The sequence below is a fragment of the Pristis pectinata genome, chromosome 1 (assembly GCF_009764475.1).
Source record: "Pristis pectinata isolate sPriPec2 chromosome 1, sPriPec2.1.pri, whole genome shotgun sequence".
NCBI classification, from domain to species: Eukaryota; Metazoa; Chordata; class Chondrichthyes; order Rhinopristiformes; family Pristidae; genus Pristis; species Pristis pectinata.
Window position 1 is genome coordinate 17704941 of NC_067405.1, and position 24311 is coordinate 17729251.

Here is a 24311-nt window from a genome sequence, read left to right on the forward strand (position 1 = left end):
GTACTGTAACCCTACCCTACACCACAAATTTTAGTAGGATATGAAAACCAATTTTCTCTGATGAAGGATCTTCAATCTGAAATGTTAATTTTGAATCTCTGGTTCACAGATTGTCCTTGACATGTTGAGTGTTTCTGGCATTTTCTGTTTTTATTTCACATTCCAGCATCTACATTTCTTTGACTTCCAATCTTTTCTGATATGTGATGCTCACTCTCTCTCGGTCACAATCTTCCTTGCCTGTATCTTATTAGTATTGGATCATTGCAAGTGGCCATTAAATTCAATCACCCTGCCCGAGACACTCATTAATCTACTAAATGGCATTTTAAATAACTGGAGAGGAGGGGTTTCCCTCTTACTATTTTCTAAACATTTAGGCTGATGGAGAGTGTGTGTTCCCCACCCATTCACACGTCTTACCATGTGCATTTGTCTCTCAAGGCAAGAGGAGATAGGGGCCAGGCAGGAATCAGGTAATGCAACTTTTCTTGTGCCTGGTTAGAACCTGCACATGAGCAACAATCCTTGGACTGATGGCTGGCTGCACATGTAGAGAAATATTTTTTTGATAAGCGTTTTCTACCTTTCATACCAGGCAATGGGAAGATGCAGAGATAATGGTTCTACTTCAACTGATGTTCGTTGACCTGGATTTCATCAATAAATTCAACATTGAAATGGAGGTCCTGCAACAGTTCCTCTTTGAGGTGTATCGCCATTATAACAACATTCCCTTCCACAACTTTCAGCATTGTTTTTGTGTCACTCAAATGGTAAGACAATTATAAGCAGCAAGCTAAGAATGGAAATACAATATAAATGATTTTGCTTTTCCCACAGTTCAATCTTTGCTAAAATGAACTCGGCATATGTGTCAGCATACATGTGCCATTAGCTGTATGCAAGTTCCTTGTTCCTTCTCTTGAGCAGGACATGGCTGTTTCACTTATCTCTGGCTGGACCACTTGTTGCAGCACACAGCTAACTGTTTTCTCCTTCTTGTGTTTTCTGCTTTCTTCTCCTGTAAGAACTGAGAGGGATTGTGCTTTATTTATCTGAAGGATGCAATGCATTTAGTTAATTATCAGTGAGACAAGTGCATCTTATTAAATAAGGATTGGGATTTATTGCAGTGGTGGATGGATAACTGGGAAGATGATGAAATAGAACAGTCCAGCACAGAACAGGCCCTTTGGCCCACAATGTTGTGCCGACATAGCTAATCCCTTCTCCCTGCAGAAATCCCATATCCCTCCATTTTCCTCTCATTCATGTGCCTATCCAAGCCCCTCTTAAAAGCCCCAATGAATTTGCCTCCACCACCCTATCAGGAAACGCGTTCTAGGCATCCACCACTCTCTGAGTAAAAAAACATGCCCCTGATGTCTGTTCTGATACTTAAATGCAATGGGAAAACTTCTGTCACCATTCTCATTCTAACATTTGACTGACAGTGTCAGATAACCAGGACATTTTGGTCTGACAGAACCCCTGCCTCAATTATCAATCCTACAGTATTTCCCATATAATTACTAACCCATTCTAATCCTGCCATTGTTTTCTGAATTGCTTTCTATTCATTATAAGGATGTGGGTGTTGTTGGTATGGCCAGCACTTATTGCCCAGATCTCCAATTGCTCTTGAGAAAGTGGTGATAAGCCACCTTCTTGAACCACACAGTGCTTCTGGTAAAGTACTCCCATGGTGCTGTTGTCTTGAGATTCAGCAACAATGACATTTACATTAACAGTCCTACAGTATTTCCATCCAGTAAAAAAAAGCTCTAATTCAGACTCAGTCTAGTCACTGGGATCCTTGCTTCTCATTGTATCCTAAGAGCTAACAACAGCAATTCACCATGTGCAGAACTATGAGCGAAATTCTTCCCCATTCTATAAATCCAGGAGCACGCTAACAAGCATATTCATGACTATATAGCTGCTAATACGTGATGATTACATGTTGTATTAAGATATCTGGGATTCAGAGAGTAATGTAGGAGTAACAGTGTGATTTATCTATCACTGTGTGAATAATGCCATGTATACTATTGACTGAATATGATCCAAGTTCATTTTCTGGTTAATTTATAGTAATCTTATGTCTTTGCACTGTCACAAAACAACAAATTTCACCTCGTATGTCAATGATAATGAATCTGATCCTGATTCTGATTCCTGTCCCTAATGTATTTATTAAATTACATAACAAGTTGTTGGATACTGGTTGTGTGTGTAAAGTATGCAAATGTACTTACTTTTCCTGACCTGGTTAAGCCAATAAACTGCTTGCATTGCATCTAAAACTGGGCCACAATGCTCTTACTGCTGCCTTTCTCGCTTGCCTTCATCTTCTGCTACTTGGTGAGTGCCATCGATTTCTTCCTCCCATTGTTGAGAAAATGTGTGTCCTTCCTGCTCCAGGACACACTCAGCGTTAATTCCTCTGCTCCACCATCATCCACTATAGACACTAATTTTTACCTGTAATTTAAACAGGACTGATATTGTGTCTTGTGGATGCTCATCACACCTACTGTGCAGATTGGAGACATGAAACCTAGAAATTAAACTTTATTTTTTCTATTTGGTTGCAATCACAGAATCTGAAATGTTGCCCCAACATTTCAATTACACCCACAAAATTGCACCTACCCTCAAGGCCCTAGATTCCTGTTTGGAAGCTGCCTTCATCTTGATGTTGGGGCCACTGAATTTAAACTGGAGTGCTAAGTTGGGATGGAAGCAAATATTACATTCATTAAGCATATCATTTAAAATATGAAGTAAAATGTCAATGCATGATGAGATTAAGAAATTAAATTTTAAGATTAATAATAAATATGGATACCAAGTGCTTTCCAATTATCATCACCGACCAACTTTAAGATCAGTGAGGGAAAAAAAGGTGAGCTCAGGGCAGATACAATTTAAAAGAATAGCCTCTCTACACATCGCAACTTCATTCATGTCACGATGTTTATTCAACTTATTTGTCAAAATATTCCCCTCGAATAACTCATTTGCTTTTTGAGGATCTTCTCTGGCCTTCCTGTCAGATTGGTCTGGTTTTTCAGTCCAGATATGTGGACGAGGGGAATTCTCATCTGCATTCTGTGCTGGAATGACGAACCTCAGCTGGAGTGCTGGTAGGTGGCCTTACTGCTTCATTATTGGCAGGCAAAACCAGTCATTGTGTTACTTCCTGATTTCTATCCATTGAACATTGTGGCAGTGGATTTTGTACAAGGCAGAATCACCTCACCTGTGATGTCCCCAATCTCAGTTGAGTTATCTTCACCAGAAGGACAACAGCATTTCAAGAAGATGATATATTACCACAGTCTTAAGCTTAGTTAGTTAAATGCAGACCTTATCAACAATGCTCTCATTCCAAAAAAATGAATAAAATAGGTATGACTGAGGCTCACACTGCAGGGGTTGACAACACAAGCAAGGAGTAAACCCCATAAAAGGGATCAGGGAAGGGAGGGGTGAAGAAATACTGCAAAACAAAAATCAATGGAAAATATTGTCTGATCATGTCAGAATGATTAGGCACCATCAAAATTAATGATCTACACTAAGCAAAACAAAATTAATTATGTGTTGAGGAAATTCATCCAGCTTCCGATGTTCCAAGTTGGTGATAAACACTAAGAAGCAACCAAACAATCTTAAAAATAGACAGAACAAAATAAAAGCAGGAATAGGCCCTCAAGTCTGCTCCTCCATTTACTAAGATTATGGTTGATACACTCTCCCACCCAAACATCATATCCCTTGATTTCATTAATATCCAAAAATATTTTGCTCAATCTTGAAAATACTCAGTGACTGGACATCCCTGAGCCTCAGAGGTGGAGGATTCCAAAAATTCATAACCCCCTGAGTAAAGAAATTTCACCTATATGAACACAAGGAAACTAACCTCCCAACAACTAACCATTTCACTCATGTTCTGCACACTAGAATAAGTGAAGGGAAATTTAAAAAAATACATAAAGAATCATTTTAAGAATTTCTACATGATTGGATTGCCAAATAACACATGGCAATCTGCAGTAGGACCTGCACAGCAACTATACATGAGCTGACAATAATCAAGCAACATTTATACTCCATCAATGTTGTAGTATAACATAATGGCTATACCTAACAAGTACATCACGTTGTTCTGTATGATACAAGCTTTGCAAAGAGTCCCACCATCTACGCTTTTCAGGATCATCCATTGACTAGAAGTTTTGGTCCAGCACAGGAATAGATTGGAATGATCTCATTGGATCTCTTTGTTTCAGAAATCCTTTGCATCATCCAAGTTCCATTCTTTACATTCTAGGAAGGGTGGATTGGAGAGGGGGAGGGGGTGGAGGTTGGTTAACAACCAAGACAAATAAAACAAGCATTTGAAAGCTGTGTGAAAATCTGACTGAGCCATGTGATCCTGTTGCAATAAGCACAGACCAGCTGCAAACTGAAATACTTTCCTGTTGAGAAAGGTCCTGGCTGCTGTTCTGGGTTGTACAGCTGCATACCCAAGATCCTATCATTATAGCTTATTGGTTTCATAATATTGATTACCCTGGAACTAGAGCACTGGTGACTTGTATTATGCAAGTGCACAATAGAATGAGAGGTATGGGAGATTCCCCCTGTGGTACCCTGGAATGAGCCTGAGGCAAGGACATTAATTGGGGTGATGACTTTCAGAGCCTCCTGTTCCAACTAGTTTTGTTATAAGATGTTGCAGAGATGCACGGCCAGGAGAAATAGTCTTTTGAGGTGCTGTCCTTCAGGTGGAGCCTATGCTGAGCATGCGTTCTTATGGACGATGCAATCTTTCTTTCATCTGCTTTTGATGAGAGGTTCATTTCATGATTGTTATAACTTCCATTGTCACTGAAGTAATCCTTTTTCTCTATTCAAATGTATGCAGGATGGATTGACACTCGGCAAAGTCTCTGAATGCTTATTCATGGTAAGGCAGGGAAAACTCAAATGTCAGGGAAAAAACGGTCCTCAAATGCAAGAATCATTTGGAAGTTCTGATACACATGTCCCTTTAAATTCAGCTTTCAGTGTCCCTCCAAAATGTGGGTTCAGCGTTTGGCAGCTTTTTTGCCATTTTGTCTGGTAGTCTGATGGAGGCATACGGGTAGTCTAATGACACCATAAGATTCCAAATTGTACATGATCGTGTAGTACTCACTTGCTTCCAAAATGTGTAGACACGTAGTATTACACTGCCACTCATTGTGCCATTCATAACTGATCTTTCTCTCTTCCTCCCTTGAGTTTGGGAGGGGTGGTACAGTGGCACACTCAATAGAGCTGCTGCCCTACACCTCCAGGGACCCTGTTTCAATCCTGACTTTGAGTGCTGCTTGTGTGGAGTTTGCATGTTCTCCCTGTAGCCCTTTAACTGTGTGAGTTTCTTCTGGGTGCTCCAGTTTCCTCCTATATCCCAAAGATTGATGTAGATAGGTGGGGGAAGTTGATAGGAATGGTAGGAAGACAGATCAGTGAGAGAAATGACTTGACATGGACTTGATGGGATGAAGAGCTCTTCTGTTACGTTAGAAAATTTGGAATATAGAATTCGATAAAGTAATTAGTATTGCAGTGGTTGCCAAATCCTAATAATGTTTGGACAAGCAAGACTTGTACAAACTGAATATACTCTCTAAGAATTCCAATACTGGTGAAGTCTCCAAGGTTGCAGTTACCATAAACCCAACTCGCAACACATCAAATCTTTTTTTCAAGGCCCCATCATGAGTTATGTACAGGACATGGACATTTAATGGAAGGAGAGCTAGAATAAGGAAAACTTCTAATGTTTCCTTCTTTGTATTTTACAGATGTATGGGTTGATTTGGTTAACAGATCTTCAAAGCAGTATGGATGACATTGATATACTGACCATGCTCACTTCTGCAATATGCCATGATCTGGACCATCCAGGATATAACAATGCATACCAGGTAACAATATCTGCTTGATGTTACATAACATAGAGATGTTAGATAACACTGTTTCGTATTCAAGGTTATGCTAATTATACATCAAGCAGGACTTGGATACATTAATTGCAATAACTGGAGGCAGCAGAAGTTGCCATTAGATCATTTTTTCACTTTTATTGATCATCTTTATGTTTTGAAGCATATGCGTATACACTAATTTTCTTTAATCCTTACAAAGCACAGCAAACACTATGAATGGCTTCAAATGAATAAAAAAACTCCAGATGAAATGGAGTAGTAACTAAATCAAAAAGGCAGCCATAACCTAACCTATTGCCAGTATTGCTGTGTGTGTCCATCAAAAGGCTAAGTAGGCTGGCTTAAGTCCACTGTGCTTTCCAACAGTTGATAATTATCCAATCTGAGATTCAGCAAGGCAAGTTAACTCTGTTTTCATAGTTTTGTTTTTTCAAAATATACTTTATTTATTAATATGTCAAAAGTATGTATTCAACTCAACATAACAAGTTGTTAATCCAATTAGTTAACATTAGCACATCATCAGTGACCATTTGTGTAAAAACTGCAAAGCAAATAGTTCATGAGGTTCTAACACAGACTTCAATTAGTTTGTTTGCAATGGCAGGAGGGCCCTAAGTTGAGCCCCTTTACCATGGAACCCCTGCCCTGGCCAAACCCAGTTTTAGTATGCATCTTAGTACATACTCCTGGATAATTGTTATTGTTTTTATTTTGTTTAATTTCAAAACTGTACTTTATTCATTATATACACAGTAAATACAATCAGGACATATCTTTCTCTACTTTCATTGTACCGTCAATTCAATACATTCTCTTACAATGTGTCAACTCTGCTCATGTTTCCTCTTTAAGCAATGTACCTGTTTTAGAGCCTGTGATGCAGGACCCAGCCACTGTGTCCAGTGATGGCAGGATCCTAGATTGTGCTCCTTTTTCACAGAGCTTTTGTGGTGAAGGCACTGAGCTTCAGTGCGTCCTCCAGCACATGGCCTTGCACCTTGGAATATGCCAATCGGAAGCATTCACTTGTGGACGACATGCACTGGAAGACCATTCATAGACCATTCTTTATTTCAAAAGTATATTTTATTCACAATATATACAGTAACTACAATCAGTACACATATTTCTCCACATTCATTGTATGATCAATTCAATACATTCTCTTGCATGTTTTTATTTTTTTATTATTCACAAGTTCCATAGAGGAGGATTGGTTGTTCAGAGATGGCGCAGATGCATCTCCTGGCCTCCATGACATTACCTTTGGATTCACATGGCCTGGCAGAAACCTGACCATCCTCTAACCAAGAGCAACTAAACTTTTACAGTTTGAAGGATTGAGGGACTTTCTGATGGAAAGAAACCGCTGCCAAGCCTAGAGTTTAGTTTTTCCTTTTACTTGTCACAAACCAGCAACAAAAGAAACACACTGAGCATGATTCAGTGTTAAAAACTATTTTATTAATCACTACTTATGATAATACGTAAAATAAAAGTAAAAATGTTAGTATGTTAGAATTCAAAAATGTTAAACCTCGAACGTTAACCCCAAAACTAAACTCTTCGTGTGTGTGTGTGACAAAGTCCAAAACTCCCAGTTCCTGAATGGTTCTTAAAGTTCAGTTCTGCAAGCCATAAGGTGAAACATGAGCAAGGGCTTCTTCAACAACCACCGTTGTCTGAAGATAAGATGTAGATGTAGAAAAACATAGAGAGAGTACATACGAAATCCAAATGTTCCACGATGGAACCCAAAAGACACTTCAGTGTTTACTCGGTAGTGACTTCCTCACCCCGAAAAGCATCCGAACCGTGGTCGTCCACACACAAATACCTGTTTCCTTCTACAGGTCAGCAACAAAGTGAACTCCACCGGATTACTTCCAACTTCCATACATGGATTTCAGTGGCAAACACAGTTATTGTTTCTTATCCATCGATAGAGAAAACAAGCAGGCTGGTGTCTCTCTCCCTTCTCTCTCTCTCTTTCTTCTTCTTCTGACTTTTTCAACAACGTCATTACGTCCTTTATCTTCTATTGACGTAAGCACGCCCCACACACACATACACACACACTCTCTATCTTAAAGGGACTTTCACTGAGTCCATAACATACTCGATATGCATAATCTCTTAGAAATTAGGGAGACTGAAAATAGGAGGAGTTATCCTAGATTGACACATATTCACAACAAGAAAAGTCATCAGATATGACAGCTTTGTCCATATATTTGCATAACCTAATGACTATCTCACAAGGGTAAACATCAAGTTTACTGGTGATCTGAAGACAAACATATATGTCATTTCAGAAATAGCTCTGATCTATTTTACAGTTATCAGGTTTCTAAGTGAGTCTACCACCTTCATTGAACAATAGCTACAAGCAAAATAAGTGCACACCTGTTGTACAGTTATAGTGTGAATGTAATATAATGGAGGTATTCCCCTATCATTTATTTTTTAACTAGAAGTTTAAAAGTGGATAATTCACATTTTGGACCAACCTCTGACCTCCAAATGATAAATCAAAACTTATCCAAATGCTCATCATAATAGTGGTTAAGTCATTTGGAAGAGTGAAACTTTAAAGCAGGTTAATATTGGGCTGGATCAAGCTTCAATGTAGGTGATGATTCTGTAGGGAATCACTGCCATTCTACCCTCTGAAATTCAGTGTATCTTCAACCTGCAGTACTGTGTACTGCAATGCAGAAATTGGGGATATGCTGGTGAACAGATACTAGATATAATCTTCTGTTCTGTTGCTGGATTCACCACTGACTCCAGCGACATCCCCATGTTGTACTGAGCTGAAGGTCAGATGTATTCTCCATCAGGTTCTTGACCATTACACCAACTATTGCTGTTGTATGACCTGTCACCCAGTTCATTAACCTTTGTCAAAAAGGTCATCAATCTTCTTTAGAAAGACAACCATGTTAAATTTTTTGATTATTTTTCTTTATTTCACTTTATACATGTGTTTTAGAGCCATACAGCATGGACACAGGCCCTTCGGCCCAACTGGTCCATGCCAACCAAGATGCCCCATCAAGTTAGTCCCATTTGTCAGCATTTGGTCCATAACCTTCTAAACCTTTCCAGTCCATGTACCTTTCCAATTGTCTTTTAAAACGTGATATTGTACCTACCTCAACCACTTCCTCTGGCAGCTGATTCCACATAGATACCACAAAAAAAAGTTGCCCCTCAAGTTCCTATTAAATCTTTCCCCTCTCACCTTTAAACCTATGTTCTCTAGTTCTTAATACCCCAACTCTGGAGAAAAAAAGACCGAGTGCATTCACCCTATCTATGCCCATCATGATTTTATATATCTCTGTAAGATCACCTCTCAATCTTGTACAGTCCAAGGAATAAAGTCCTAGCCTGTCCAATTTATCCCTACAACTCAGTCCCTCAAGTCCTGGCAGCATCCTCATAAATCTTTTCTGCACTCTTTTCCAGCTTAACAACCTCTCGCAAGGCGACCAAAACTGAACACAATACTCCAAGTGCGGCCTCACCAGCGTCCTGTACAACCGCACCATGACCTCCCAACTTTTATATTCAATGTCCTGACTCAACTTTCAGTGAACCATGTACTTGTACTCCAAGTTCCCTCTGTTCCACAACACTCCCCAGGGCCCTGTCGAGTCCCACCTGGATTTGACTTTCCAAAACCCAACACCTCGCAATTAGCCGAATTAAACTCAAAATCAGGTTTATTATCACAGACGTATGTCATGAAATTTGTTGTTTAGCGGCAGCAGTACAGTACAAGACATAAAAATAACTATAAGTTACCGATAAATAAATAAATTAAATTAGTACAAAAGAGGAATCATAAGGTACAAAAGAGGAATAGCGAGGTACTGTATTTGCCATTCCTCGGCCCACTTACTCAGCTGATCAAGATCCCCCTGTAATTTTTTTATTACCTTTTTGATAACATAATATTTCTATCTAAATTTATTATTTTTTTGATACATTTTGAAAAATTTCTTAAATACACTTAATTAGCTTTTAAATGTTTCTAAATATTAGAGACATTTGAAAAGAGCAGTGAGCTGTCAGACTCTGCCTGAGATCTGGTCACCATCACAGCCTGCTGTGCTGCGTAAGCACGATCTGGCCTGATGTCAGATAACTGAGCAATTGGGCCACCGTTTTTGTCAATGCATAAAATGCAGAGAAACTAGTTGCTAGGGGGCAGAATCTGTTTGAATTTAATCCATTAAGAATAATCTATTGAGAATAATCTCCTAATTATTATGTCAAGACTTCAAAATTCTTTGTTTTTTTTAACTTAACAAGCAGTCAGTTTAAAATAGTAAGGTCATATGATTCAGGAAATGGTGCAACTGAGTTAGTATACCTCCAGAAAACTTTATAATGACTCAGACTTGTAGCAAAATAAAATTCCTTTTAAATACCATTGCTGTTTTGAATCTTTGAAGTGGAAATCTGAATGCAAAGTAGAAGTTGGATCTATTACTATCTACTGATAATAAAATGCACTCTTTCTTTGAACCAAGTATTAATACAGAAGGATTTGTGCAATATTAAATATCTGTTTGCTTGTTCCCATTTAGATAAATGCTCGTACAGAACTGGCATTGAGATACAATGACATTTCTCCATTGGAGAACCATCACTGTTCTGTGGCCTTTAAGATCCTGGAAAAGGTAATTTTGGCAATAAACATAGAGAAGGACGTTGGTTAAAATCTTAATATGCACATTAAGCTAACCTCAGTATTCATTTTAGAACACCTTTCCCCTTGCAGACAAGTTTCTGTCAGTTTAAATGTGGTTATAGCTTTCACCTGAGGACCTTCAGCAGGTGGGAAAGATCTGCAGCTGTCCTGCCCGTGCAGGTTCTGAGGAAATGCTTGTCTTTGGACATTGGTGGTTAAGTGTTCAAATGCCTCAGCATTTGGTTAATGTCAAGGTGGCAGATGCAGACAATATAGCCTCTGTGTCTCTGATATTCCTGACATGGCTGCTTTCACTTTGTTCCACTTTAAATATCAAACCCTGCACCTCCAGTGAAATGGTGTGTATTCAAGCCAATACCATTCACTAATTTCGCTTCTAATTGCTACTCATTGTGGAGGCCTTGCAGCTTACGCTCATGTAGTTTATAGCTCCTAAACTCCCAAGAAAGTTACGATCTTGCTTTATTCCAAACAATCATCTTCAGATTAAAACAAATGTCATTTAGAAATAGAATTATATTTTCACAGAAGCATAGTCAACAACTAGAGCTTATTTCTCTATCAGTTTTGAGATTCCTAAATCAGATTAGATAAATATATCTAGGGATGTGGAATTCAGGGGTGTAAAGGGTGTTGATCTATAGATCTTCTATTACCTAACTGAGCTGCAGACAAGGCTCAATGGGCTGAATGGCCGATTCCATTTTACATGTTTGCTTTTTTTTAACTATTGGAACATAAAAAATAGGAGCAGGAGTACATCACTTGGCCTTTCAAGCCTGCTGTTCAATATGATCCTGGTTCACCTGCCCCAGGTCTCATCTCCCCCTCTGTGCTAGTTCCCCATGGCCCTCATTTCCCTGATCTTTCAAAAGTGTATCTACTTCCTCTTTAAATATCATCGAAGATTTATCCTTCACAATTCTTCAGGGTAGAAAGAGCCTTGTTAGTGCTAACATCCACTTTCTGTGGACAGTATTTGACATTTTTTCAGGATTCTGAGAAACAAACTTACAATTGGGTAATGGTTGACTTCACCATAAAATTCTGTAATAAGTAGTGATAAAAATGATGAATTATTTTGAATAATAAACACAGTAACAACATGGTGCTGCAAACATGTCTGTTTTCCTTCATCTTACGTAGATGATTGTTTGCAACCATTTAAGTTGTGCTTTAATGGTGTTAGTTATACAGTATCTTTTCCTTGTGTGAAGCCATGAAATGGATTGTACAAAGAAGGCCAGAAATTCATAGAGATTAAGACCAGGACACAACGCATGATTCAGGTCAACTTACTCAACTTTTAGATTCCCTGACAGTGACAAAATTTATTTCAAAGTATTCTTCCTGCATCTGTTTTGTGGAAATTAGTTATAATTGTTGGCGTTGGCCTAAAACCATAGTTTTAGCTTTAGTTTTAAAGTATGAGATTTGAAGGTTTTCACTTGCATTTTAAGAATTGTGTTCCTCAAATATATTCATTCTGAGGGCCATATTTTATAATTTCACCAATTTTAAAATTTTACCAAACTTTTTGGGATTATAATCACAAGAATCTGTTAAAATTGTTTAAAAAAGATTTTGAGGATCCTTGTGTTTCATCCATATTTATTAGCATTTTGAGGATCTTATTCTGTGATTCACTCCAGTTTTTAGTGAATGCTACAAATCATGCACTTTGTCAGTAATCATTCAGAGTTGGTGTTAGTGAATTCAGTTATGATTGATAATCAGGAGACACAAGAGACATACAGATGCTAGTTCGGCTGTAATTTTTTTTTCCTTTTCCTGGCACCCTCAGCCTGAAAACAACATATTCCGAAATTTGACAACTGAACAATATAAGCGAATTCGGGAAGGAATGATAAAGTGAGTATTCCAAATTTCCTGAGGAGATTCCTTTCTAGTTCTTCATGTGAGTTATTTATAATTGGAAGATCTGGAGTTTCTGCAGTTATCAAGGAGTATCACCAAGCACAACAACATAGAGGATATGGTGTCACAGTAGCCCAGCTAGTTGAGCTGCTGCCTTGCTGCGCCAGAGACCTGAGTTCAATCCTGACCTTGGGTGCTGTCTGTGTGGAGTTTGCACATTCTCTCTGTGACAGTGTGGGTTTCCTCTGGGTGCTCTAGTTTCCTCCAACATCCCAAAGATGTGTGGGTTGTTGGGTTAATTGGCCACTGTAAGTTTCCATTAATGTGTAGATAAGTGGTAGAATCTGAAGGGAGTTGATTAGAATGTGGGAGAATAAGGTAGGATTAGTGTGAATTATGTGATTGATGGTTGGCAAGGACTTAGTGGGCAAAAGGGCCTGTTTCCATGTGGTACCTCTCAATGACTAACATTATTTTGTAATCCAGGAAGAAGCGTCTTGACAATCACTTGGTCCAAATACAATCTTTGCAAGGCTGTTCCTGAGCTCTGCACAAGATGTGGCATTCTGCCATTTCAGCAGTTATTCAATAGTTACTTTCTGTTCAAATTCAATGAAGCACAACTATCACATAGGGAAGTTACTGGAGAGGATTCTTAGGGATAGGATTTATGAGCATTTGGAAAACCATAGCCTAATTAGGGCCAGTCAGCATGGCTTTGTGCAGGGCAAGTTATGCCTTACTAACTTGATTGAGTTTTTTGATGAGGTGACGAGGGTGATTGATGAATTTAGGGCTGTGGATGTTGTCTACATTGATTTTAGTAAGACATTTGACAGGTCCCTCATGGGAGGCTCATCCAGAAGATTAAGATGCATGGGATCCAAGGTGAATTGGCCATTTGGATTCAGAACTGGCTTGCCCGTAGAAGACAGAAGGTATTTATCAATGAGACTTATTCTAGCTGGAGGTCTGTGACTAGTGATGTTCCTCAGGGATCTGTACTGGGACCTCTGCTGTTGGTGATGCATGTAAGTGACCTGCATGAAAATGTACATTGGTGAGTTAGTAAATTTGCAGATCATATGAAGATTGGTGGTGTTGTGGATAGTGTAGAAGACTGGTAAAGGATATAGTGGGATATACTGTAGATCAGTTTCAGATATGGATGGAGAAATGGCAGATGGAGTTCAACCTGGCCAAATGTGAAGTGTTGCACCTTGGGAGATCAAATGTAAAGAGACAGTACACCGTTAATGGCAAGACCCTTAACAGTGTTGATGAGCAGAGGGACCTTGGGGTCCAAGTTCATAGTTCCCTGAAAGTGGCTACACAGGTTGATAGTGTGGTAAAGAAGGCATATGGCATGCTTGCCTTCATTAGTCGAGGCATTGAGTTCAAGAGTCAGGAAGTTATGCTGCAGCTTTATAAAATTTTAGTTAGGCTGCATCTGGAGTGTTGCATACAGTTTTGGTCACCCCATTATAGGAAGGATGTCAAGACTTTGGAGAGAGCTGCTTGGATTAGAGGACATGTGCTACGAGGATAGGTTGGACAAACTTGAGTTGGTTTCTCTGGAGCGGTGGAGCCTAAGGGCAGACCTGATAGAGGTTTATAAGATTATGAGAGGCATAGATAGAGTAGACAGCCGGTATCTTTTCCCCCAGGATTGAAATGTCTAATACCAGAGGGCATGCATTTGTGAAAGTTTTTTTTATTCATGGGATGTTGCTGCTATTAGAACCATAGAACCATAGAACAATACAGCACAGTACAGGCCCTTTGGCCCTCCATGTTGTGCTGACCTTTAAACTTCGCTTAAGACTATCTAAACCCTTCCTCCCACATATCCCCCTATTTTAAATTCCTCCATATGCTTATCTAACAATCTTTTGAACTTGACCAGTGTACCTACCTCCACCACTACCCCAGGCAGCACATTCCATGCACCAACCACTCTCTGGGTGAAAAACCTCCCTCTGATATGTCCCTTGAACCTCCCACCCATTACTTTAAAGCCATGCCCTCTTGTATTGAGCATTGGTGCCCTGGGAAAGAGGCGCTGGCTGTCCACTCTATCTATTCCTCTTAATATTTTGTATACCTCTATCATGTCTCCCCTCATCCTCCTTCTCTCCAATGAGTAAAGATAAGATAAGATCTTTACTAGTCACATGTACATCGAAACACATAGTGAAATGCATTTTTTGCGTAGTGTTCTGGGGGGCAGCCCTAGCTCCCTTAGTCTCTCCATACTCTCTCCAAACCAGGCAGCATCCTGGTAAATCTCCTCTGCACCCTTTCCGATGCTTCCACATCCTTCCTATAATGAGGCGACCAGAACTGGACACAGTACTCTAAGTGTGGTCTAACCAGAGTTTTGTAGAGTTGCATCATTACCTCGCAGCTCTTAAACTCAATCCCATGATTTATGAGAGCTAACATGCCATAAGCTTTCTTATCTACCCTATCCACCTGCGAGGCAACTTTCAGTGATATGTGGATATGAACCCCTAGATCCCTGTGCTCCTCCACACTACCCAGAATCCTGCCATTTACCTTGTACTCCGCCTTGGAGTTTGTCCTTCCAAAGTGTACCACCTCTCACTTTTCCGGATTGAACTCCATCTGCCACTTGTCAGCCCAGCTCTGCATCCTATCAATATCCCTCTGCAATCTCCTACAGTCCTCCACACTATCCACAACACCTCCGACCTTTGTGTCATCTGCAAACTTGCTAACCCACCCTTCTACCCCCTCATCCAAGTCATTAATAAATATCACAAAAAGTAGAGGTCCCAGAACCGACCCGTGTGGGACACGACTAGTCACAGCCCTCCAATATGAATGCATCCCCTCCACCACAACCCTCTGCTTTCTACAGGCAAGCCAATTCTGAATCCACTTGCCCAAGCGTCCCTGGATCCCATGCCCTCTGACCTTCTGAAGAAGCCTACCATGTGAAACCTTGTCAAATGCCTTACTAAAATCCATGTAGACCACATCTACTGCACTACCCTCATCAATCTTCCTGGTCACCTCCTCAAAGAATCCTATCAGGCTTGAGAGACATGATCTTCCCTTCACTAACCCATGCTGACTGTCCCTAATCAGTCCATGATTCTCTAAATGCTCATAGGTCCTATCTCTAAGAATCATTTCCAACAGCTTGCCACCACAGATGTAAGGCTCACTGGTCTGTAATTCCCTGGACTATCCCTACTACCTTTTTTGAATAAGGGAACAACGTTTGACACCCTCCAGTCCTCTGGTACCATTCCCGTGGACAATGAGGACTCAAAGATCCTGGCCAATGGTTCAGCAATCTCCTCCCTCACCTCGCGGAGCAGCCTGGGGAATATCCCGTCAGGCCCCGGGGACTTAACTGTCGTAATATTTTCTAACAGCTCCAACACATCCTCTCTCTTGATATCTACATGCTCTAGAACATTACCCTTACCAACACATGCGTCATCAAGGCCCCTCTCCTTGGTGAATACTGAAGAGAAGTATTCATTGAGAACCTCACCCACTTCCACAGCTTCCAGGCACATCCTCCTACCTTTGTCTCTAATTGGTCTTACCTTTACTCTTGTCATCCTTCTGCTCTTAACGTACGTGAAAAAAGCCTTGGGATTTTCCTTAACCCTACTCGCCAAGGCCTTTTCATGTCCCCTTCTTGCTCTCCTCAGCCCCTTCTTAAGTTCCTTCCTTGCTACTCTATATTCCTCCTGAGCCCTTTCTGATCCTTGCTGCTTACACCTTATGTATGCTGCCTTCTTCCTCCTAACTAGTTGTTCCACCTCTCTTGTCACCCATGGTTCCTTCACCCTGCCATTCTTTCTCTGCCTCACCGGGACAAATTTATCCCTAACATCCATAAATGGTGATATTTATTGCCCATGTCTAATTGCTCTTGAACTGAGGCAGCTAAGAGCTAACTGCATTGGTGTATCTGAAGTCAGGTGTGGACTAGACAAGAGAAGGATGGCAGATTTCTTTCTCTGGAGAAAACTAAACAGTAACCTTTCTTGAGAAATTTCTTTGAATATTAATCCAGAGGTTCTGTTGCAAAATTCAGATGTAACGTTGCCTAACAACAACTAAACTGCTTCCACTTTAGGGAAAAAAATGAACCTGCTCCCAGGCATGAAAATTGATCATACACCAACAATGCTTTAGTGCAATAAGTGGTTAGTAACTCCTTCCAGTATCTATAGAAGGTATAAAAGGAGTGCAAGTTAGAGTGGGAATGGCCATCATGGGAGTGGCCATTTTGTGAGGTGGAAGTGTTGCTGTTGAGGTCAAAATGCTGGCTTTGGTGAGGAGGGTGACTAGTGATCAGGTAGGGTTTCTTTTCTTCTCTTTCTTTCCAAGCAGCAGGATCTGGGATAAAGGATATGGAAAACAGGGCAGTGGTATGCTCCTCTTGCAGGGTGTGGGTGATCAGGGACTTTTCCAATGACTCTAATGACTACATGTGCGGGAAATGTGTCCAGCTGTAGCTCCTAGCAGGCCACATAGTGCAGCTGAAGCTGTGTTTGGACTCGGCATGGAGTATCTGGGATTTGGAAAATGTGCTAGATAGCACATTTGGTGAGATGGTTATGCCACAGGCACAGAAAGATAAGATAAGATTTCTTTATTGGTCACATGTATATCGAAACACACAGTGAAATGCAACTTTTCTGTAGAGTGTTCTGGGGGCAGCCCACAAGTATCGCCACGCTTCTGGCGCCAACATAGCATGCCCACAACTTCCTAACCCATACGTCTTTGGAATGTGGGAGGAAACCGGACCACCGGGAGGAAACCCACACAGACACGGGGAGAACGTATGAACTCCTTACAGACAAATTGAACCCGGGTCTCTGGCACTGTAATAGCGTTACGCTAACCGCTATGCTACCGTGCTGCCCCAGGGCAGAAGAGAGGAAATGGGTGATGACCAGGAAGGGCAGTAAGGGTAGGCAGGTAATTCAGGAGTCCCTTGTGGTCATTTCCCTCTCAAGTAGGTGTACCAGGATTGATACTGTTTTGGGGCTTGGCCTCCCAGGGGATAACAACAGCAACAGCCCAGTTTGTGGCACCACAGAGTGTTTTGCAACACAGAAAGGGAGTAATAAGGCTGGGAGAATGATCAATACACAAAAATTGCTGGAGGAATTCAGCAGATCAGGCAGCATCCACGGAGGGAAATAAACAGTGGACGTTTCGGGCAGAGACCCTTCATCAGGACTGGAAAGGAAGAGGGCAGAAGCCAGAATAAGAAGGTGGGGGGAGGGGGAGGAGCACACGCAGGCTGGGGATAGGTGAGTCCAGGTGAGAGGGGTAAGGTAGTGGGTGGGGGAGAAGATGTAATAAGCTGAGAGGTGATAGGGAAAAGAGGCAAAGGGCTGAAGAAGAAGGGATCTGGTAGGAGAGGGCAGTGGACTATGGAATAAAGGATGGGGGAGGAGAGGAGATGGGCAGGTCATCAAGGTGGGGGAAGGGCACCATAGGAATAAGGGAAGACAAAGGAGTGGGGGGGGAGGGGGTAAGAAAAAGAAGGGGTGGGGTTACCAGAAGTTAAAGAAATCGATGTTAAGGCCATCAGATTGGAGACTCCCAAGGCAGAGTATGAGGTGTTGTTCCTCCAACCTGCACCTGGCCTCAATGTAGCAGTAGAGGAGGCCGAGGATAGATATGTAGTATGGGAATGGGATGTGGAATTGAAGTGGGTGGCCACCGGGAGGTGCTGGCTGTTGCGGCAGATGGAGCGAAGGTGCTCAACGAAGCGGTCGTACTCCAGATTTATAAGAGACCTGAGGTGGGACCTTTTTCACCCAGGGAGTGGTGAGGATCTGGAATGCACTGCCTGAGAGTGGTGGAAGCAGTGTTGCTGACAGCATTTAAGATGTGACTAGACAAACACTTGAATAGCCAAGGCATAGAAAGTAGTGGAAGTGCTGGAAGATGGGATTAATATAGATGGGAGCCCACTGGTCAGCATGGACATGGTGGGCTGAATGGCCTGTTTCCATGCTATATGACTCTAAATTTTTAAATGAGAAGCTAGCTTTTACCCCACTTTGGGTATATAAGCATTGGTGGCAAGCCAAATCTGCAAGGCACCTTGTGCTTGAGATGGCCAAGATTTGTTACTGTATTTAGGATATTGCTCCTGACATACATTAGTAAGGAATTTTACTACTGCAGGTTCATGAGATGACAATATTCCTTTCTTTAGATGTGTTCTAGCCACGGATATGGTTCGTCATAATGAGATTCTGAACCAGTTCAGATCCATTCTGCCGGTGTTTGATTTTAACAACAAAGACCATAAGGATACTGTGAGTACCAAGATCTTAACCACACTCTTAGGGTTGCTGCTTATAGCTGTTTAATGAGTTACCCAAGTTGAAGATGCTTCAGGGCTGATAATTTTAGTACATGCCTAGTCTTTGGTGTTGATGTCCCAAGCTAAGGGCCCAAGTCCTTGTTCTGTCCCATACTTAGTGCCCGAGTCTGATGCAGTGTGAAAAATGAGCAGTTGGAATACTGATGTTAATACCTTGCACTTGATTTGAGAGCCTCTCCCAACCACTTGTAAGTGCCCGCCACCCCCACAACCATAAAGCAAAATATTAGAGAGACAACAGTTAATCAAAATGAGGCTGAAAGAACAATATTGAATTTGTAAGTATTTGGTGTTAATGATATCTCCACCTTATTCCTTGACTTTATGGACTCAGATCAATTTGGTGCTGAGATATTCATTGTAGGTTGATAAAACTAGGGGTGCACAATGGTGCAGCTGCTGCCTCACAGCTCCAGTGACCCAGGTTCAACCCTGACCTCCAGTGCTGTCTATGTGGAGTGCGCATGTTCTTTGTTTGAATTTTCTCTGGGTGCATTGGTTTTCTTCTACATCCTGAAGTTGGGCAGATTGATAGGATAATTGGGCACTGCAAATTGCCTCTACTATGTAGGTGAGTGGTAGAATCTGGGGGTTGATTGATGGGAATGTGGGAAGAATAAAATGGGATAAGTGTAACTAGATGCTTGATGGATAGCATAGACTTAATGGGCCAAAGGGTCTATCTCCCTGCTGTATGACTCAGTGACATTACGTGTGCTATGCAGCAACATCAGCACTTGGTACTCCTCCTCGGGAATTCATTCTTTTCACTCCAGTGGAAGAAGTTTCGGAGGCAGGGTATGGTGCACTGATGCTGCTGCGTGTTTTGTGTTTACTATTTCCAACAGACCTTTTTGATGAATTTAAGGTACTCTCTGGGAACTGATCTCCCATAATGTTTTTTCCTGATTTAAGATCAAAAGATATTAAAAACCAACAAATTCATTGGTCCCCAAAACCATTTAAATGAAGTGACTATTCCACAATGCAGCTGAAGTATAAATGTTCCATCTGCATGGTTATCCATGAAACCTGCTTATCATACATTCCATTACATAATTGCCATCTGTAGTCCCAAATTCCTAGTGCTTCCCTGCCCCATATCCAGTAATGATTCTTGTATGTTCTGGGAAATTGTTCCTGTGCTGTCCACTGGTGGCCTCGTATTCAAATGCTCTATTACAAGTTACACTTGGAGTGGCAAAAATTATTCATGCATGTTAATCATCAAGGCCAGCACAGATGTGCACACATGCCATTCTGATTTTGCTTTATCTGAATGTGGACATGAATATGGGGCTCTCTCTAGGTTCAGTGCCTTCTGAATGGCTTGCCCCTCCTCATTTTCCTCCTCAGTACCATCCTCTTCCTCATCATCATTTTCATAGTTTATCAGGAAGGTTACTTTTCCTCTCATCCTTTTTATTATCACTTCACCAGAACACAAAAATAAGATCAGAAGTAGCATTCAGCCTCTTGAGCTTGACGGCTTTAAAAGTGAGACAGGGCGAGTTTAGGGCTGGCATGTCCCTGTTTAGAGTGAGGGACAAAGCTGGCAGGATGAGGGATATTGAGGCTCTGGTCAGGAAAAGGGAGTTGTATGTCAGGTATAGGCAGCTGGGGTCAAGCAAGTCTATGGAGGAGTACATGGGATGGAGGAGTATGCTTAAGAAGGAAACAAGGAGGGAAAAAAGGGATATAAGGCCAATATGCTGTTTGCCTTCTTAACTACTTGTTGAACCTGCCCGCTAACCATTTGTGATTCATGCTCTACATCTGTCTGAACTTCACTCACGTGCAGGGGAGGACAGCCCAGTAATTTCCCTTTTTTGCTTTCGATACAAAAACATGGCGTTCACCATCTGAAATCAAACACCTTGAGGAAATGACCTTCAGACTATATTGCATCACTAACTCTGCATCAAATAAAATGTACTGCCTTTAATGTGAATAACTTCTGTACACCAGCTTGAAAACCCTTCCTCCAGTTCACCATCATAGGAAATTTATTACCAAATCTACCCCATAAATACAGGGAAATGTCATGTATTGTAGTTTGAGTCTCATTTATTCAACCATGTTTCAGGAGGAACCTAGGCACAATTCTCATGAAGTGCAGGAAACCAGGAAGCCACAGGGCTGGTCCACCTCCCATCCCAGGTGTAACAGGTTCTGCTCCAGCTGTGGGAGGTAGGAAGAACAGTGGCCGGCAATAACCATGACATCCCAATGAAGCAGCTCCTCTCCTGTAGGTGCATTACAGCAGTGAGGCTTTAACTTAAATTATATTTCCTGTCTTAATTTATTTCATCATATTTTGTCAGACATATGAATTTAATAATATTAAGGGGGGCTCATGCATAGGTAGGGGTGTCATTAAGTTGGATGTCCATAACTTGAGGACGGCCTGTTACAGAAATAAGTGCATATGATTCAATATACATTACAGGGATGTAGTTTCAAAGTGACCAAGTTAGGAATTAAATATTCCAGTATATTTAACTTTTAGAAGAAATAAGGCAAAATGGAAAAGGAGGAGGGGCAGCCCTTATAATAAGGCATGGGCAAAGGCAGTTGAGAGAAGGATCATAGCTCATAAAACCAAGAAGTAGAATCAATTTGGGTAGAGCTAGGAAAAACCAAAGGGAAGAAAATATTGGGAGTTGTGTATCAGTCCCTGAGCACCAGGGTTAATCAGGGATATAGTATAAAACAAAAAGTTCAAGTAACAAGAGGAATGGAATAATCATGCCTCAGACTTAGCAAACCAAATGAGCAGTAATAATATGGAGAATTTATGGAGTGTATAAGAGAGTGTTTTCTAGATCATAATGTCGAGGAATGAACAAGTGAACATGTTTAGTTTTGTCTTGTGCAATGAGAAAGGGTTAGTTAATAATCTTCTAGTCAAGAAGCACAAGGGGAACAGTGAGCATAATATGATACAATTTAATATAAGATTGGGGGTGGTTTAGTTCAATCTAAGACCAGGATCTTATATCTGTTACAAATGCTATGGTAATTTGGGAAACTACATAAAAAGGTTTGACAGTAAACCAGCAATGGCTACCTCACCAAAGCAGTATCTTCCTTACTGCTCCAGTGATCATTAATCTGATACATCTATTTTCTTCGGAAAATACATAAATTTGCATGACCATATCAACATTTCCTGAAAGGGAGCTGACTTTTTTTTCCCCTCGATTTTGTATCCCTCTCTGTCTTCAGGCTGTCCACACAAGCCATTTATTCTCATGCTATTTTAAAGAATTGTTCTATATTCCTGCTCTTTATGCTCTAAAGAAAATAAGTTACCTCTCTTCAAAACTTAGTGGCACGTATCTGAGTGTTGTTCTGATTGCTCTAATACATCAATGCTCATTTGAAGAGAATATATTCAAGCATTCATGAACTATTCTTAATATAACTTTACAAATGAGCTTTGCTGCGTCATAACATGTTTAAATACCTATTTATATGCTTTCAAGATTTATTTTAATTATTGATTAGCCTACTTGCTGATTCCTTTAAATATGTATTAATTTTAATATATCAACTGTAAATCTAACTGCCATTTCCTAAATACGTCATGTTTCTACGTATTTGCTGATTAAAATATCACCTTGGATAAATATAATGTGCTACGTAAAAGCTTATTTAATGCAGTTCCCTTTTCTCATGCTTTTTGAATTATGAATGTGTGTGACAGAAAGAGAATATGTAGGTAGTTTTGTCTTTGGGTGATGGCATAAAGCTGAAAACATTGACTCTGCCGCAGTTACACATCTCCCTTGATATTCATCTCCTTTGATCTCAATCAGTGTAGAGATTAGATCGGGGTGGAGGGAAAGAAAGGGGGAATAATAAAAGATAGATACTTCTAGTTATATGTGATAGCAGAGAGAGAGTTCTGTGCACAAATCATTGTAAATATTGAGTAATTGATTATTGAAGTATATGGGATTCTGGAATTCGTTGATAGATCACAGAGCACAAAGGCAGGGAATTTATGTTGAACCTGCATGTGGAGTATTGAACAGAAGAGGGTGCAGAAGAGATTTATTGGCACGATTCCAGTGATGAGTGATTTCAGTCATTACTTTTCCAGAATGGAGAAATTGGAACTGTTTTCACAGATAATTTACATGATTTTTTGGAGTAAATTTGGGCAGCACACTGGCAGAGCTTCAGCAACACAAGTTCAATCCTGACATCCAGTGCTGTCTGTCTGGAGTTTGCATGTTCTTCCTGTGGCTGCTTGGGTTTACTCCAATGCTCCAGTTTCCTCTGACATGCCAAAAATGGATCTTTACCTCTCGTTGTCTTGGTGTAGCAGCCAGCATGATCAAAGACCCCACCCACCTGGGACATTCTCTCTTCTCTCCTCTTCCATCAGGTAGAAGATACAGGAGCCTGAGGGCACGTACCACCAGACTTAAGGACAGCTTCTACCCCACTGTGATAAGACTATTGAACGGTTCCCTTATACAATGAGATGGTCTATGACCTCACGATCTACCTTGTTGTGACCTTGCACCTTATTGCACTGCACTTTCTCTGTAGCTGTGACACTTTACTCTGTACTGTTATTGTTTTTACCTGTACTACATCAATGTGCTCTGTACTAACTCAATGTAACTGCACTGTGTAATGAATTGACCTGTACGATCGGTTTGTAAGACAAGCTTTTCACTGTACCTTGGTACAAGTGATAATAATAAACCAATACCAATACCAATGTGCTGGTTAGTAGGATAATTGTCACTATAAATTTCCCACAGTGTGTAGCTGTGATGGGATTGTGGCAAGAATAGGCTACAGGGAAAACTAGTGGGGGAATGGATTGCTCTTTGAGATGGCATAGACTTGATGGGCCAAATAGCCTCCTCCTGCGTCAGGAGAATTGAGGTTACAATATTGAGAATCGGTGCATACAGATACCATTGTCCAGGGGAATTTGGTGTGTATGGTGTTCCATCACCAAAGGAGAAATGTTGGGTGGCCCATCCCCAGTGAGAGTCAGTGTGTGGAGCTTGTCCCTTGTGGGGAGTTGGTGTCGTGTCTGTTTGTGTGGGGCATGTCCTTCAGGGAGAGTCGATGAATGTGGGTCTTCTCCCTAAGGGAGAGTTTGTGTGTGTGTGGACCCATCCCCTGGGGAGAGTCAGGGTGCATAGAGTCCACCCCCCCCAGACAGAGTCTGTGTGCAAGGAACCCTTTCCCTACAGATAGTCTGTGCTTTTGCTTCTATATCTTGCTATGTACAGGTACATGGGATTTTTTTTGACAGTTCTCA

General features: G+C 40.9%; 1 protein-coding gene across 1 annotated transcript in view; it reads left to right on the top strand.

The window, feature by feature from the left end:
* si:dkey-219c10.4 (high affinity cGMP-specific 3',5'-cyclic phosphodiesterase 9A) overlaps positions 1 to 24311 on the top strand; it is a 66286-nt gene that overhangs the window by 36071 nt on the left and 5904 nt on the right. The window contains 5 exon segments of the mRNA XM_052025672.1: positions 599 to 776; positions 5868 to 5990; positions 10616 to 10708; positions 12545 to 12612; positions 18848 to 18950. Coding sequence (XP_051881632.1) covers positions 599 to 776; positions 5868 to 5990; positions 10616 to 10708; positions 12545 to 12612; positions 18848 to 18950 — 565 coding nt within the window.